At 43.4% G+C, this 12,880-nt stretch overlaps 1 protein-coding gene across 7 annotated transcripts in view; it reads left to right on the top strand.

Moving 5' to 3' along the window:
* Window positions 1–12,880, top strand: part of LOC109876601 (vacuolar protein sorting-associated protein 13A) — a 73,721-nt gene that overhangs the window by 56,635 nt on the left and 4,206 nt on the right. For 4 of the 7 annotated variants that reach the window (XR_004208225.1, XR_004208224.1, XR_004208226.1 and 1 more), the window contains 9 exons: window positions 598–711; window positions 910–1,055; window positions 3,777–3,858; window positions 4,047–4,160; window positions 4,324–4,399; window positions 4,964–5,127; window positions 5,781–6,065; window positions 12,174–12,259; window positions 12,353–12,851. Coding sequence is in view for 3 of the 7 variants with exons in the window: in XM_020469007.2 (XP_020324596.2) it covers window positions 598–711; window positions 910–1,055; window positions 3,777–3,858; window positions 4,047–4,160; window positions 4,324–4,399; window positions 4,964–5,127; window positions 5,781–6,065; window positions 12,174–12,259; window positions 12,353–12,476; window positions 12,777–12,851 (1,266 nt within the window). In the remaining 4 variants the exon portion in view is untranslated. The remainder of the gene's footprint in view (window positions 1–597; window positions 712–909; window positions 1,056–3,776; window positions 3,859–4,046; window positions 4,161–4,323; window positions 4,400–4,963; window positions 5,128–5,780; window positions 6,066–12,173; window positions 12,260–12,352; window positions 12,852–12,880) is intronic. The other 3 variants (XM_020469007.2, XM_031818317.1, XM_031818324.1) reach the window with 1 other exon arrangement.

Below are 12,880 nucleotides of genomic sequence, written 5' to 3'. Positions count from 1 at the left end.
GGAGATATACCCTTCAGTCTCTCCAGGACTTGAGACTCTCTTTGTGACCTTCATCTGCAGAGTTTGCAGGTCTCTGTATCGGAGGTTAGAAAACATAGAAATTAGACTAGGACTTGCGTCATTATTCTCAGGTAATATAACATTTGTTTAATTTTTCTATAATTCGTCATAGTTCATGGTAGCTAACATTGTTTTTAGAAGATCAAGCTAACGTTTGTTTCATTAAAATAACAAATATTAGATGTCTGTCTATCCTATTTATATGTACTTAGCTGACATTACCTAGAATATATAGTTAACTTGATAAACAATTGACCCTTGTACCCACATCCTGCTGCTAACATTACTATCCATGCAGGCAATGCAGCCCGCTGCGATGCTTCTTTGGGAAATCTATCAACTTTAATATTCTAAAATAGATTTGTCCCTGGACGTAAGACCCATCCTACCTGCGAATACTATGAAAACAACTAGACTAAGTTTAGAACTGTGACGAAACAGCTGTTGTTTACAAAAGCAATTTAAGTTCTTTTTGAGTTCCTGGGTTCACTTCCGCTCCTCGTCAATATCTCTCTCCTCTCCCTCGGTGGTGTTCAGGTGGAGTTGTTTGAGAAGGACATTAAGTATCTGAAGACTGAGCTGAACAACATCTCAGCCGCTGACACGTCCCCTATCAGTCTCTATGAGTACTTCCACATCTCTCCCATCAAGGTGAGCTTCAGTGTCATTACAGTGCATTTACTACCTGTATGCTATATTACGTTAGGGCCAGGAGATTTTCCAGACAGCATGGCTTGACCAGTAGGCCATCTAGTCATGAATTGTTATTGGCCAGTTATGCACCATAGCAAGGGATTCTATCATGGGATGATGTAGCTATAGCAAGGTGTGTTTGTGTTTGTTTGATAGTTGCACCTGAGTTTGTCTTTGAGTTCTGGAGGAGAGGATGGTAATAAGGAGAAGAGGGAGACTGAGGTCATCCCTGTCCAATCCCTCAATCTGCTGCTGAAGAGCATCGGAGCAACCCTCACTGACGTGCAGGACGTCGTCTTCAAGTATGGACACATACAATGGCACACGCGCACACACACACACACATATATACATGTACAGTACCAGTCAAAAGTTTGGACACACCTACTCATTCCAGGGTTTTTCTATATTTGTACTTTTTTCTACATTGTAGAATAATAGTGAAGACATCAAAACTACGAAATAACACATGGAATCATGTAGTAACGAAAAAAGTGTTAAACAAATCAAAATATATTTGAGATTCTTCAAAGTAGCCACCCTTGCCTTGATGACAGCTTTGCACACTTGGCATTCTCTCAACCAGCTTCATGAGGTAGTCACCTGGAATGCATTTCAATTAACAGGTGTGCCTTGTTATAAGTTAATTTGTGGAATTTCTTTCCTTCTTAATGCATTTGAGCCAATCAGTTGTGTTGTGACATGGTAGGGGTGGTATACAGAAGATAGTCCTATTTGGTAAAATACCAAGTCCATATAACAGCTCAAATAAGCAAAACAAAACACAGTCCATCATTACTTTAAGACATTTCAATAACTTTGAAAGTTTCTTCAAGTGCAGTTGCAAAAACCATCCAGCGTTATGATGAAACTGGCTCTCATGAGGACCGCCACAGGAATGGAAGACCCAGAGTTACCTCTGCTGCAGAGGATAAGTTCATTTGAGTTACTGTACCAGCCTCAGAAATTACAGCCCAAATAAATGCTTCACAGAGTTCAAGTAGAAGACACATCTCAACATCAACTGTTCAGAGGCGACGGTGTGAATCAGTCCTTCATGGTCGAGTTGCTGCAAAGAAACCAATACTGAAGGACACCAATAAGAAGAAGAGACTTGCTTGGGCCAAGAAACACATGCAATGGGCATTAGACCGGTGGAAATCTGTCCTTTGGTCTGATGAGTCAAAATGTGAGATTTTTGGTTCCAACTGCCTTGTCTTTGTGAGACACAGAGTAGGTGAACGGATGATCTCTGCATGTGTGGTTCCCACTGTGAAGCACGTAGGAGGAGGTGTGATGGTGTGGGGATGCTTTGCTGTTGACACTGTCTGTGATTTATTTAGAATTCAAGGCACACTTAACCAGCATAGCTACCAATGCATTCTGCTGTGTGGGAACTCCTTCAAGACTGTTGGAAAAGCATTCCAGGTGAAGCTGGTTGATGAAATGCCAAGAGTGTGCAAAGCTGTCATCAAGGCAAGGGGGGCTACTTTGAAGAATCTCAAATATATTTTGATTTGTTTAACACTTTTTTCGTTACTACATGATTCCATATGTGTTATTCATAGTTTTGATGTCTTCATCTATTATTCTACAATGTAGAAAGTAGTAGAAATAAAGAAAAACCCTTGAATGAGTAGGTGTGTCCAAACTTTTAACTGGTACTAATATATATATCAGTTGAAGTCGGAAGTTTACAAGAAATTTGTTGAGTGGTTGAAAAACACGTTTTAATGACTCCAACCTAAGTGGCACACTTAACTAGCCTTAGGTTGAAGTAATTAAAACTTGTTTTTCAACCACTCAACAAATTTCTTGTTAACAAACTATAGTTTTGGCAAGTCGGTTAGGACATCTACTTTGTGCATGACACAAGTAATTTTTCCAACAATTGCTTACAGACAGATTATTTTACTTATAATTCACTATATCACAATTCCAGTGGGTCAGAAATTTGCATAAACTAAATTCACTGTGTCTTAAAACAGCTTGGAAAATTCCAGAAAATTATGTCATGGCTTTAGAAGCTTCTGATTGGCAAATTGACATCATTTGATTCAATTGGAGGTGTACCTGTGGATGTATTTCAAGGTCTACCTTCAAACTCAGTGCCTCTTTGCTTGACATCATGGTAAAATCAAAAGAAATCACCTCCACAAGAGCAATTTCCAAACACCTGAAGGTACCACGTTCATCTTTACAAACAATAGTACGCAAGTATAAACACCATGGGACCATGCAGCCGTCATATCGCTCAGGAAGGAGAAGCATTCTGTCTCCTACAGATTACATACTTTGGTGCGAAAAGTGCAAATCAATCCCAGAACAACAGCAAAAGACCTTGAGAAGATACTGGAGGAAACCGGTACAAAAGTATCTATATCCACAGTAAAATTAGTCCTATTTTGACATAACCTGAAAGGCCGCTCAGCAAGGAAGAAGCCACTGCTCCAGAACCGCCATAAAAAAGCCAGACTACAGTTTGCAACTGCACATGGGGACAAAGATCGTACTTTTTGGAGAAATGTCCTCTGGTCTGATGAAACAAAAATAGAACCGTTTGGCCATAATGACCATCATTATGTTTGGAAGAAAAAGGTAGAGGCTTGCAAGCCGAAGAACACCATCCCAACCGTGAAGCACGGGGGTGGCAGCATCATGTTGCGGGGGTGCTTTGCTGCAGGAGGGACTGATGCACTTCACAACATAGATGGCATCTGGATTTTTTTTCTCATTTTGTCTGTCATAGTTGACGTGTACCTATGATAAAAATTACAGGCCTCTCATCTTTTTAAGTGGGAGAACTTGCACAATCGGTGGCTGACTAAATACTTTTTTGCCCCACTGTATATATATATATATATACACACACACACACACACACACACACACCAAACAGAGACTCTACAAAAGCACTTCATGCCATTTATTTGCTTTTGGCAAAGCTTTATTTCACCATGTCCCCTTTTTGTAAACATTTACACTAGCGTCTGACCCACTGTCATTTTCTGTAACTTCCCTAGATTGGCCTATTTCGAGCTGACATTCCAGTTTCGCACTCGCCAGCAACTACAATGGGAGGTCATCAGACACTACTCGAAGCAGGTAACATCTCACACACACTCTACTCCAATTGGGAACTAATGGCCAAATACTAGCAAGTCACTCATTCACTTCAACTAATGGTTTATGTGAAAACTTTTAGTTCCTCTAGTTAGGATCCCCCCCCCAACAAGTAATGTAATTACTATGATACACAAGACAACTGAGCCATGTACCCATCCATGTCTCAGGCGATAAAGCAGATGTATGTGCTGGTATTGGGCTTGGACGTGCTGGGAAACCCCTTTGGACTGATCCGAGGTCTGTCTGAGGGAGTGGAGGCTTTCTTCTATGAGCCCTATCAGGTAAGACCCCAGTGCAACCAGTATGAACCACGCCAGATCAAACTACGCATGAACTAAATCACTTATAGTGCCAAACACTATAAATGTGTAATACTTGACACAGTGCGGTAGTTATCTGTATAGATGGTATGTATCCGAGTAACTCTGTTTTGGGGTTCTCAAGGGAGCTATCCAGGGACCAGAGGAGTTTGTGGAGGGTATGGCACTGGGGGTGAAGGCACTGGTTGGAGGAGCAGTGGGTAAGTGCTGTTCTTGTTCATCTCTTTTCTGCTCACCTTGATTCTCCTTAATTCCCTCATTGCCATCCTTCCACTTCAGACTTACTTAACTATATTTACCCCCTGACATTTCTCTCTCGCGCTCTCTCTCTCTTCTGTTCTCTCTTCTTTGTCCTTCTCTTATGGGTATCTCTTTCTCTCTCCCTTGTCTTCTCTCTCCCCTGTCTTCTCTCCCCCCTGTCTTCTCTCCCCCCTGTCTTCTCTCTTCCCTGTCTTCTCTCTCCCCTGTCTTCTCTCTCCCCTGTCTTCTCTCTCCCCTGTCTTCTCTCTCCCCTGTCTTCTCTCTCCCCTGTCTTCTCTCTCCCCTGTCTTCTCTCCCCCCTGTCTTCTCTCTCCCCTGTCTTCTCTCTCCCCTGTCTTCTCTCTCCCCTATCTTCTCTCTCCCCTGTCTTCTCTCTCCCCTGTCTTCTCTCTCCCCTGTCTTCTCTCCTCCCTGTCTTCTCTACCCCTGTCCTCTCTCTCCCCTGTCTTTTCTCTCCCTTGTCTTCTAACTCCCCTCTTCTCTCTTCTCTTCCCTTCTCCCAGGAGGCATTGCGGGCGCTGCCTCCAGGATAACAGGTGCCATGGCGAAGGGTGTGGCTGCCATGACGATGGATGAGGAATACCAGCAGAAGAGACGAGAGGCTATGAACAAGCAGCCCAGCGGCCTGAGAGAGGGCCTGACTCGTGGAGGCAAAGGACTGGTTTCTGTGAGTCTGACCCACTATAGAACACTAACACCAGTACGGTCTAACTGGTGTCCGATAATCAAACCCAGAAACATCATCACAACAGAACCGGGATGTGTGCAGTAGTACAACGTAACCTACTACGTTGTAGGGGAAGTTGAAGATAAGGTTGCTTTTACACAGGTAGCCTAATTCTGATCTTTTTCCACTAAATGTTATTTTGACCAATCAGATCAGCACTTTTGCCAATAATTGGGCAAAATATTAGAATTGTGCTGCCTTTGTAAACACAGCCTAAGAGACATATTATTGTATAAATATTTTTAAAGAAGGTTTATGAATAGTTTTTATTTTTAACTATAAGAGTAGGACTAAAATGGCCCCATTCTCAGAACTTACAAACAATTTTCTAACTTGATATGCTTTGCGGACATGTCCCCAAAACTGTTGCCAATAATTGGACAAAATATCAGAATTGGTATGCCTGTGTAAACACAGCCTAGGTGTTTCCTAATGACCAAGTTCAGATAGTCTCCATTTCAACAGTCTTCACCCATCGGGTGCCTACAGAACACAATCCAGCTGTCTGTGAGTCTTACCAGTATAGCTGAGCAGTAGAAACAGTCTCTCAGACCTGTTCTCCCTGTCTGTAACACTCCCATTCTCCATCTCAGGGCTTCGTCAGTGGGATCACAGGGATTGTCACCATGCCCATTAGAGGTGCTCAGAAGGAGGGTGCGGCAGGCTTCTTTAAGGGTGTCGGGAAGGGGCTGGTGGGGGCTGTGGCCAGACCCACAGGAGGTATCATCGACATGGCCAGCAGCACTTTCCAGGGCATCAAGAGGGCAGCTGAGACGTCCCAGGATGTGGAGAGTCTGCGTCCGCCTCGCTTCATTCACGAGGACGGGGTCATCCGACCATATAAGGAGAGAGAAGGCATTGGCAGCCAGATGCTACAGGTAACAGGAATTATCTTTAAAACATAAACTAACCCTTATATCCTCTGTAAACAGAGGACTTCTCTGATATTAGCCACCAAATAGAAGAACACTAACTAAAATTGGGGGATTATGTGAACTCCAATAAGAGACGCTAATCTTCCTTCATGTTCCAAATTGTTTTTCCATTCGTGTCCTAATGAACACAATGCCACAAGGTCAGGTGTCAGGGTTCATGTTAATGTGTGGCCTCGCATAAAAACATCCCCTTTCTCTCCCTCTCCCACTCCACTTCTCAGCCCCTTATTGCATCTTAAAGTCCAGATAGATTTTCATCTTCATTGTCTCTTTCATCCTAAATCTCAGATTTATTTGCATTAACCCAACTGGTCTATAGTTCTCCTATAGAGCATGGCTGTTGTAGCTCTCTGTGTGTGGAGTTCGACATAGGCTGTGTTTACACCCGAAGAACCCAATTCATTTTTTTATTTTTATATCCAATCTTTTTTTCCATCTGTCAACACGCAAGTTGTGACCCATATCTGATTTGCGCATTCACACTGATGTAGCCTCTGAAGCAGTGCACAGATGCAATGCTCTTTTCATTTCACTGTTCCTTTCAATTTGGCCAGTCAGCCTGGACCACCACCGCCAGTCAGCCTACACCACCAACACCAGTCAGCCTGCACCACCAACACCAGTCAGCCTGCACCACCAACACCAGTCAGCCTGCGCCACCACCGCCAGTCAGCCTGCACCACCACCGCCAGTCAGCCTACACCACTCCCGCCAGTCAGCCTACACCACCACCGCCAGTCAGCCTACACCACCACCGCCAGTCAGCCTACACCACTCCCGCCAGTCAGCCTACACCACCACCGCCAGTCAGCCTACACCACTCCCGCCAGTCTGATTTGTTCACAAGTAACTTGCTGTTTGAACAGTCAGTATTCCAAAACTAATTTCAGTATTAAGGCCTGCAGTAAGAACAAAGCATGGCAGAGCTCGAGTTCCTCCTGCCTGACTAGATACATAGGTGTTGCATCATTTCACTGTTCCTTTCAATTTTGGTAGGTCATGTGCAAAAAAAAAACATCTCAGAGCAAAACAATATCTGATTTGAGAGTCACATATGGAGCATCAGAATTATATCAGCATTGAGATCCACATAAAGAATTGATATAAATCGGAAGTCAGAAGATCATATTCCATGTGTTTTTGTTGCTGTTTACGTATTAGGGAAAATATCAGATATGGAAATAATTGGCAAAAGATCTGAATGGGCTACCTGTGTAAAACCAGCCTTAATGATGTTAGGCCTTGTTCTCACTGGCAGTTTGAAGTGACTCAAATCTTATTTTTTGGCATATCCTACTCTAATCCGATCTTTTCCTGCAGTCTGAACAGACAAAAAGCACATGGAATCAGATTCAAACCACATTCATAGGTGGTTTGAAATCAGATACAAATCTGATTCCTGGCCATGTGACTTGTCTGAATGTTCAGTTCAGATTTATTTGCCCTCAAGTGGTTTTTTGACTGTTATTTGGCATATCTTGTTGCTTGCTAGATACTCTGTTGACAGTTTGACAAAAACATGGTGTAGCTTTGTTAGCTTGTTAATTGTTTACAAACAAATTAGTGAGTGCGCTAACAAGCGAAATATCTTGTTGACGGTTGAATTTTAGAAAATTCAAAGCAATTGGGAAACTTCCAAGACAGGCGATGTTGGCACCTTAACTTGCTACACAAAAACTTGTGTGCATGAGAGGAAGCACGAGCACCACCACCAGTCAGCCTGCACCACCACCACCAGTCAGCCTGCACCACCAACACCAGTCAGCCTGCACCACCACCGCCAGTCAGCCTGCACCACCATCGCCAGTCAGCCTGCACCACCATCGCCAGTCAGCCTGCACCACCACCGCCAGTCAGCCTGCACCACCAACACCAGTCAGCCTGCACCACCAACACCAGTCAGCCTGCACCACCAACACCAGTCAGCCTGCACCACCACCGCCAGTCAGCCTGCACTACCACCGCCAGTCAGCCTGGACCACCAACGCCAGTCAGCCTGCACCACCACCGCCAGTCAGCCTGCACCACCACCGCCAGTCAGCCTGCACCACCACCGCCAGTCAGCCTGCACCACCACCGCCAGTCAGCCTGCACCACCACCGCCAGTCAGCCTGCACCACCACCGCCAGTCAGCCTACACCACTCCCGCCAGTCAGCCTGCACCACCAACACCAGTCAGCCTGCACCACCAACACCAGTCAGCCTGCACCACCAACACCAGTCAGCCTGCACCACCACCGCCAGTCAGCCTACACCACCAACACCAGTCAGCCTGCACCACCAACACCAGTCACCCTGCACCACCACCGCCAGTCAGCCTACACCACCAACACCAGTCAGCCTGCACCACCAACACCAGTCAGCCAGCCTGCACCACCACCGCCAGTCAGCCTACACCACCACCGCCAGTCAGCCTACACCACCACCGCCAGTCAGCCTACACCACTCCCGCCAGTCTGATTTGTTCACAAGTAACTTGCTGTTTGAACAGTCAGTATTCCAAAACTAATTTCAGTATTAAGGCCTGCAGTAAGAACAAAGCATGGCAGAGCTCGAGTTCCTCCTGCCTGACTAGATACGCAGGTGTTGCATTGCATCAACCAATTGTTACATTCCAAGTCATCGACAGGCATCAGATTGGTATAACGTGTGATTTTGGTTACCTGGTATGTTAAATGCCTATCCAGGCTTTGTAACATCTGGCATGTGTCAGCAATGTAGATGGCCAGAGTTTGGGTTGATTTCAATTCAATCAATTCAATTTGGCCTGCAGGGCTGGAATGGAATGGGACCGTTATGAACTGTAGATGTCGTGAGCTAAGGCATTGAGATAATAATGTTGTGTTGTTTTGTAATAATGTTGTGTTGTTTTGATGTTTATGGACCCAAAAAGTGGGCAGGCAAAGACAGGTCAAAGGCAGGCAGAGGTCTGTAATCCAGGGCAGAGTCAATAAGGTACAGAATAGCAGGCAGGCTTGGGGTCAGGACAGGCCGAAAGGTCAGAACCGGGGAGACTAGGAAACAGAACTTGAGAAAGCAGGAAGACAGGAAAACACGCTGGTAAGATCTGACAAGACGAACTGGCAACAGACAAACAGAGAACATAGGTATAAATACACCGGGGATAATGAAGAAGATGGGCGACACCTGGAGGGGGTGGAGACGAGTACAAAGACAGGTGAAACAGATCAGGGTGTGACAGGTAATGCTTTGGTCTTTCATAGTTGTTCTTGAAGCTGCGCTGTACTGATGTTTTGAGTGGTGAAATTATGTGATAATTTGCTTCAATGGAAACAAAATGTTTTTGTAGAGCTGGATATTATTAGCGACGGGCTTGTCTGTCTGCCCTGACATTGGCTTGGTCTGCTCTCTTGTCATGTCTACAGAAAAGGGTGGCCTTCACTGATTGGAGTAGGACTGGCAGTGATGATGATGATGATGATCACTAGAGTGTAATTGCTAAGTCCTAGTTAACGCTTTGGTCTTCCATAGCTTTTAATGTGTACTGTATGTTTGTTTGTGTCGGTCACTGGGGTGTAGCCTGCTCCAGCAGGACATTTTAACACTAGGCCTCCTGAATAACCAGCTGCCAGGCTGTTTGTCATTCTCGTCTGTTTTTAATTTTTTGTTAACTCTGTGCCCAGCATTGCAAGGGCAGGACCCCCTTGCATTTTGTCATGTAAAAGCATCATTTTATTTATTTTACCCTTCATCTGTCATCCAACCTTCTGCCCTATCATGTAAGGGGGCGGAGTCAGAAATCTTTAATCATAATAATTTAATTGATTAAAAAAAATATGAATGTTATGCTGTCGTAGAGCCAGGATTTTTGGGGGGAAAGTAGATATTATTCATTAAGTTAATATGAAATACAGTGGGTTCCAAAATTACTGGCACCCCTGACTGGCAATGCACAAACAATACTTAAAACCATATAATTATAGAGAAACTCAAAAATACCAACGTGAGAAATACTGTACTTTATTAATGTTTCAATGGAACCAACCAAAATCATACAATTATATAATACAAAATAAATTTAACCAAAATCAAGGTACCATAATTATTGGCACTCCTCATTTAGTACTTAGTGCAACTACCTCTGGTAAGGATAACAGCATGGAGTCTTTTTCTGTAATGTTTGACAAGGTTAAGGAACACATTTGGAGGGATTTTGGACCATTCCTCTATGCAGATCCTTTCAAGATCTTTCACATTCTTGGGTTTACATTTATCAACTGCCCTCAAAATTGCATGATACTTGGTGGAATTCATTATGCCATCAACCTTAACCAGTGCCCCTGGACCTCTGGAATTAAAACAGCCCCAAAACATTACTGACCCACCACCATATTTCACTGTGGGTATGAGGTACCTCTCCTTGTATGCATCTCTGTTTTGACGCCAAATATGCCGATGCTGTATCTGACCAAAACGTTCCATTTTGATCTCATCTGAACAGAGCACCTTCTTCCAGTCATAATTTAAATGGCGTTTGGCAAACTCCAAGCGCTTGCGTCTGTGTCTTGGGTCAGAAAGGGCTTTCTTCTGGCAACCCTTCCAAAGAGCCTGTGGAGGTGGCGTGTGATGGTGCTTTTTGAAACCTGGTGACCCCAAGACACTACCAAGGCCTGCAATTCTTTCACAGTGATTCTTGGGGATTTTGTTGCTTCTCTCACCGTCCTCCTCCCAATCCTGGGGGGCAAAATGCATTTGCGTCCTCTACCTGTGAGGTTTCAACTGTTCCATATATTTAGAATGTTATTATAATTGCCCTGACAGTGCTCAGTAGTAGTATATTCAATCGTTTGTGGATCTTCTTGTAGCCATTACCAGATTAATGAAGGTTTACCACCATCGGTCTCTTTTAAACTGCCAGTTCTTTTGTTTTCTTCATGGTGTTGGATGTCAAAGGGATATTGCATGCGTGTTACCTCATTTTTATACCCTAGTGAAACAGAAAGGGATGTAATGGCTCAATATAGTTTCTTAAGACTTAGATAAACTTAAATAAGTGGAATGTAATTCCTGGTTTAATTTTGGTAGATATTATTTCCAATCATCTTTAAGGATGCCATTAATTGTGAAACCTGGATTTGGAGGACATTGGTTTTGAATTAAATCAATAAATTATTTGGGTGTCTTCCAATGAAACATTAATAAAGTACAGTATTTCTTATATGTTGGTATTTTGAGTTTCTCTATAATTATATTGTTTATGCATTGCCAGTCAGTAATTTGAGCCCACTGTATATTGTATTGGTCTGGAGTGATGTAATGGTCAGTCAGCAGTCCTCCGTCATGGCATTTTGGCCCTCCCTCTTTCAGAGTCATTGCTATGCACTCAGTCATTCACTCATATCCGTCACTGCTGCTCTTCCTACTGAATAAAGTGCATTTTAAAACATCTATTTCATCGTCTTCTCATCCAAACCTTTTCTTATCACTTCATCAACATTCATTACCATGCAATTATGAAAGGTTTAAACGGTTTATAACAGGTATGCGTTAGACTCAATAAAGAAGTATCAGTGTACCACAGGGGAGTATGTAGATGGTCACATGACAGATGGTCCACAAGTCAAGTGGAAAGATGATGGCCCTGTTTGAATACTTCAAAAATACACCCGTCTTCCTTCCTTCTTCCCTTGAAGTTATCACTGATCTAACACACATTTATGTGTGGAAGCAACTGTTGTAGCACAACTTTCTCCAATCCAGCCATGTTAGATCAGGGATTTCTTCAAGAAATGGAGAAAGGAAGGATGCATCCATCAAGTATTCAAACAGAGCCTAGGATGTGTCCTGCATGCAAGCCATTGTCAGATCCGTAGGGGAAGTATGTAGATCAGTAACATGTGAATGGTGAACATCCCAAAGCCATTTTAATCGAAGTGTGAAAAGGGTACCAAATTTCTCTTATCATATCAGCAGTAGAGTTAGCATTTAGTGTAGCATATCGTATGTTTAAATGTCCAATTTGATAAAGACATGTGCCTATTTTCTAGAATTGTGTTGAAATAACCTGATAAGCTAATTCCTCTCTTTTAGAAAATTGAGAATGGACAGTTCGCCAAGTACAGATACTTTGCTCACGCCAAAGTAAACGAGTCAGATTTCTTGATGATCACCAAAAGGTAAGAGGCTGGCTAAAGTTTGTAGTATTAAATGTAGACTGTAATGGCTGTCTGTGAATGTTCTGAGGCTCTATCTATCTCTTGTCTTGCTAGTGGAATCTTTTTCGTGACCAAAGGCACATTTGGGCAGCTTACCTGTGAGTGGCAGTATCTGTTTGACGAGTTCACCAAGAAGCCCATGATCGTGGAGGGGAGGAGGCTTCGGATAGAGGCAAAGGTATCCTCATCTGCCCATTGTAGTGATACACACACACAAAGTAATACCCGATACTACGTGAATGAAACTCATCTTAACCAAACTGCTTATTATAACCATCTGAATAAACCGCTCCCCATTTGCAAAGGAGTATCTCCCTCTAGCTGGAAATGCCTGCGTATGGAATACCCCTTCACTCATTTGCATCCAAACAGTTTGTTCCTCTACATTATATCATAGTACGGCCCCCTATTTCTCAGAAATCATGTGTTATCTAAAAAAAAAACGAATAAAAAAAAGACTTTCCTGTATGTGTTTCAGGAGAGAGTAAAGTCTGTGTTTCATGCCAAAGAGTGTGGGAAGATTATAAACTTCAAAAGTCCAGAAATAGCCGAGGTGGGTTAGCATAACATAAACCGCTGCCA

The sequence above is a fragment of the Oncorhynchus kisutch genome, linkage group LG3 (genome assembly GCF_002021735.2).
Source record: "Oncorhynchus kisutch isolate 150728-3 linkage group LG3, Okis_V2, whole genome shotgun sequence".
Lineage (NCBI taxonomy): Eukaryota > Metazoa > Chordata > Actinopteri > Salmoniformes > Salmonidae > Oncorhynchus > Oncorhynchus kisutch.
This window is presented reverse-complemented; position numbering and strand designations above follow the sequence as displayed.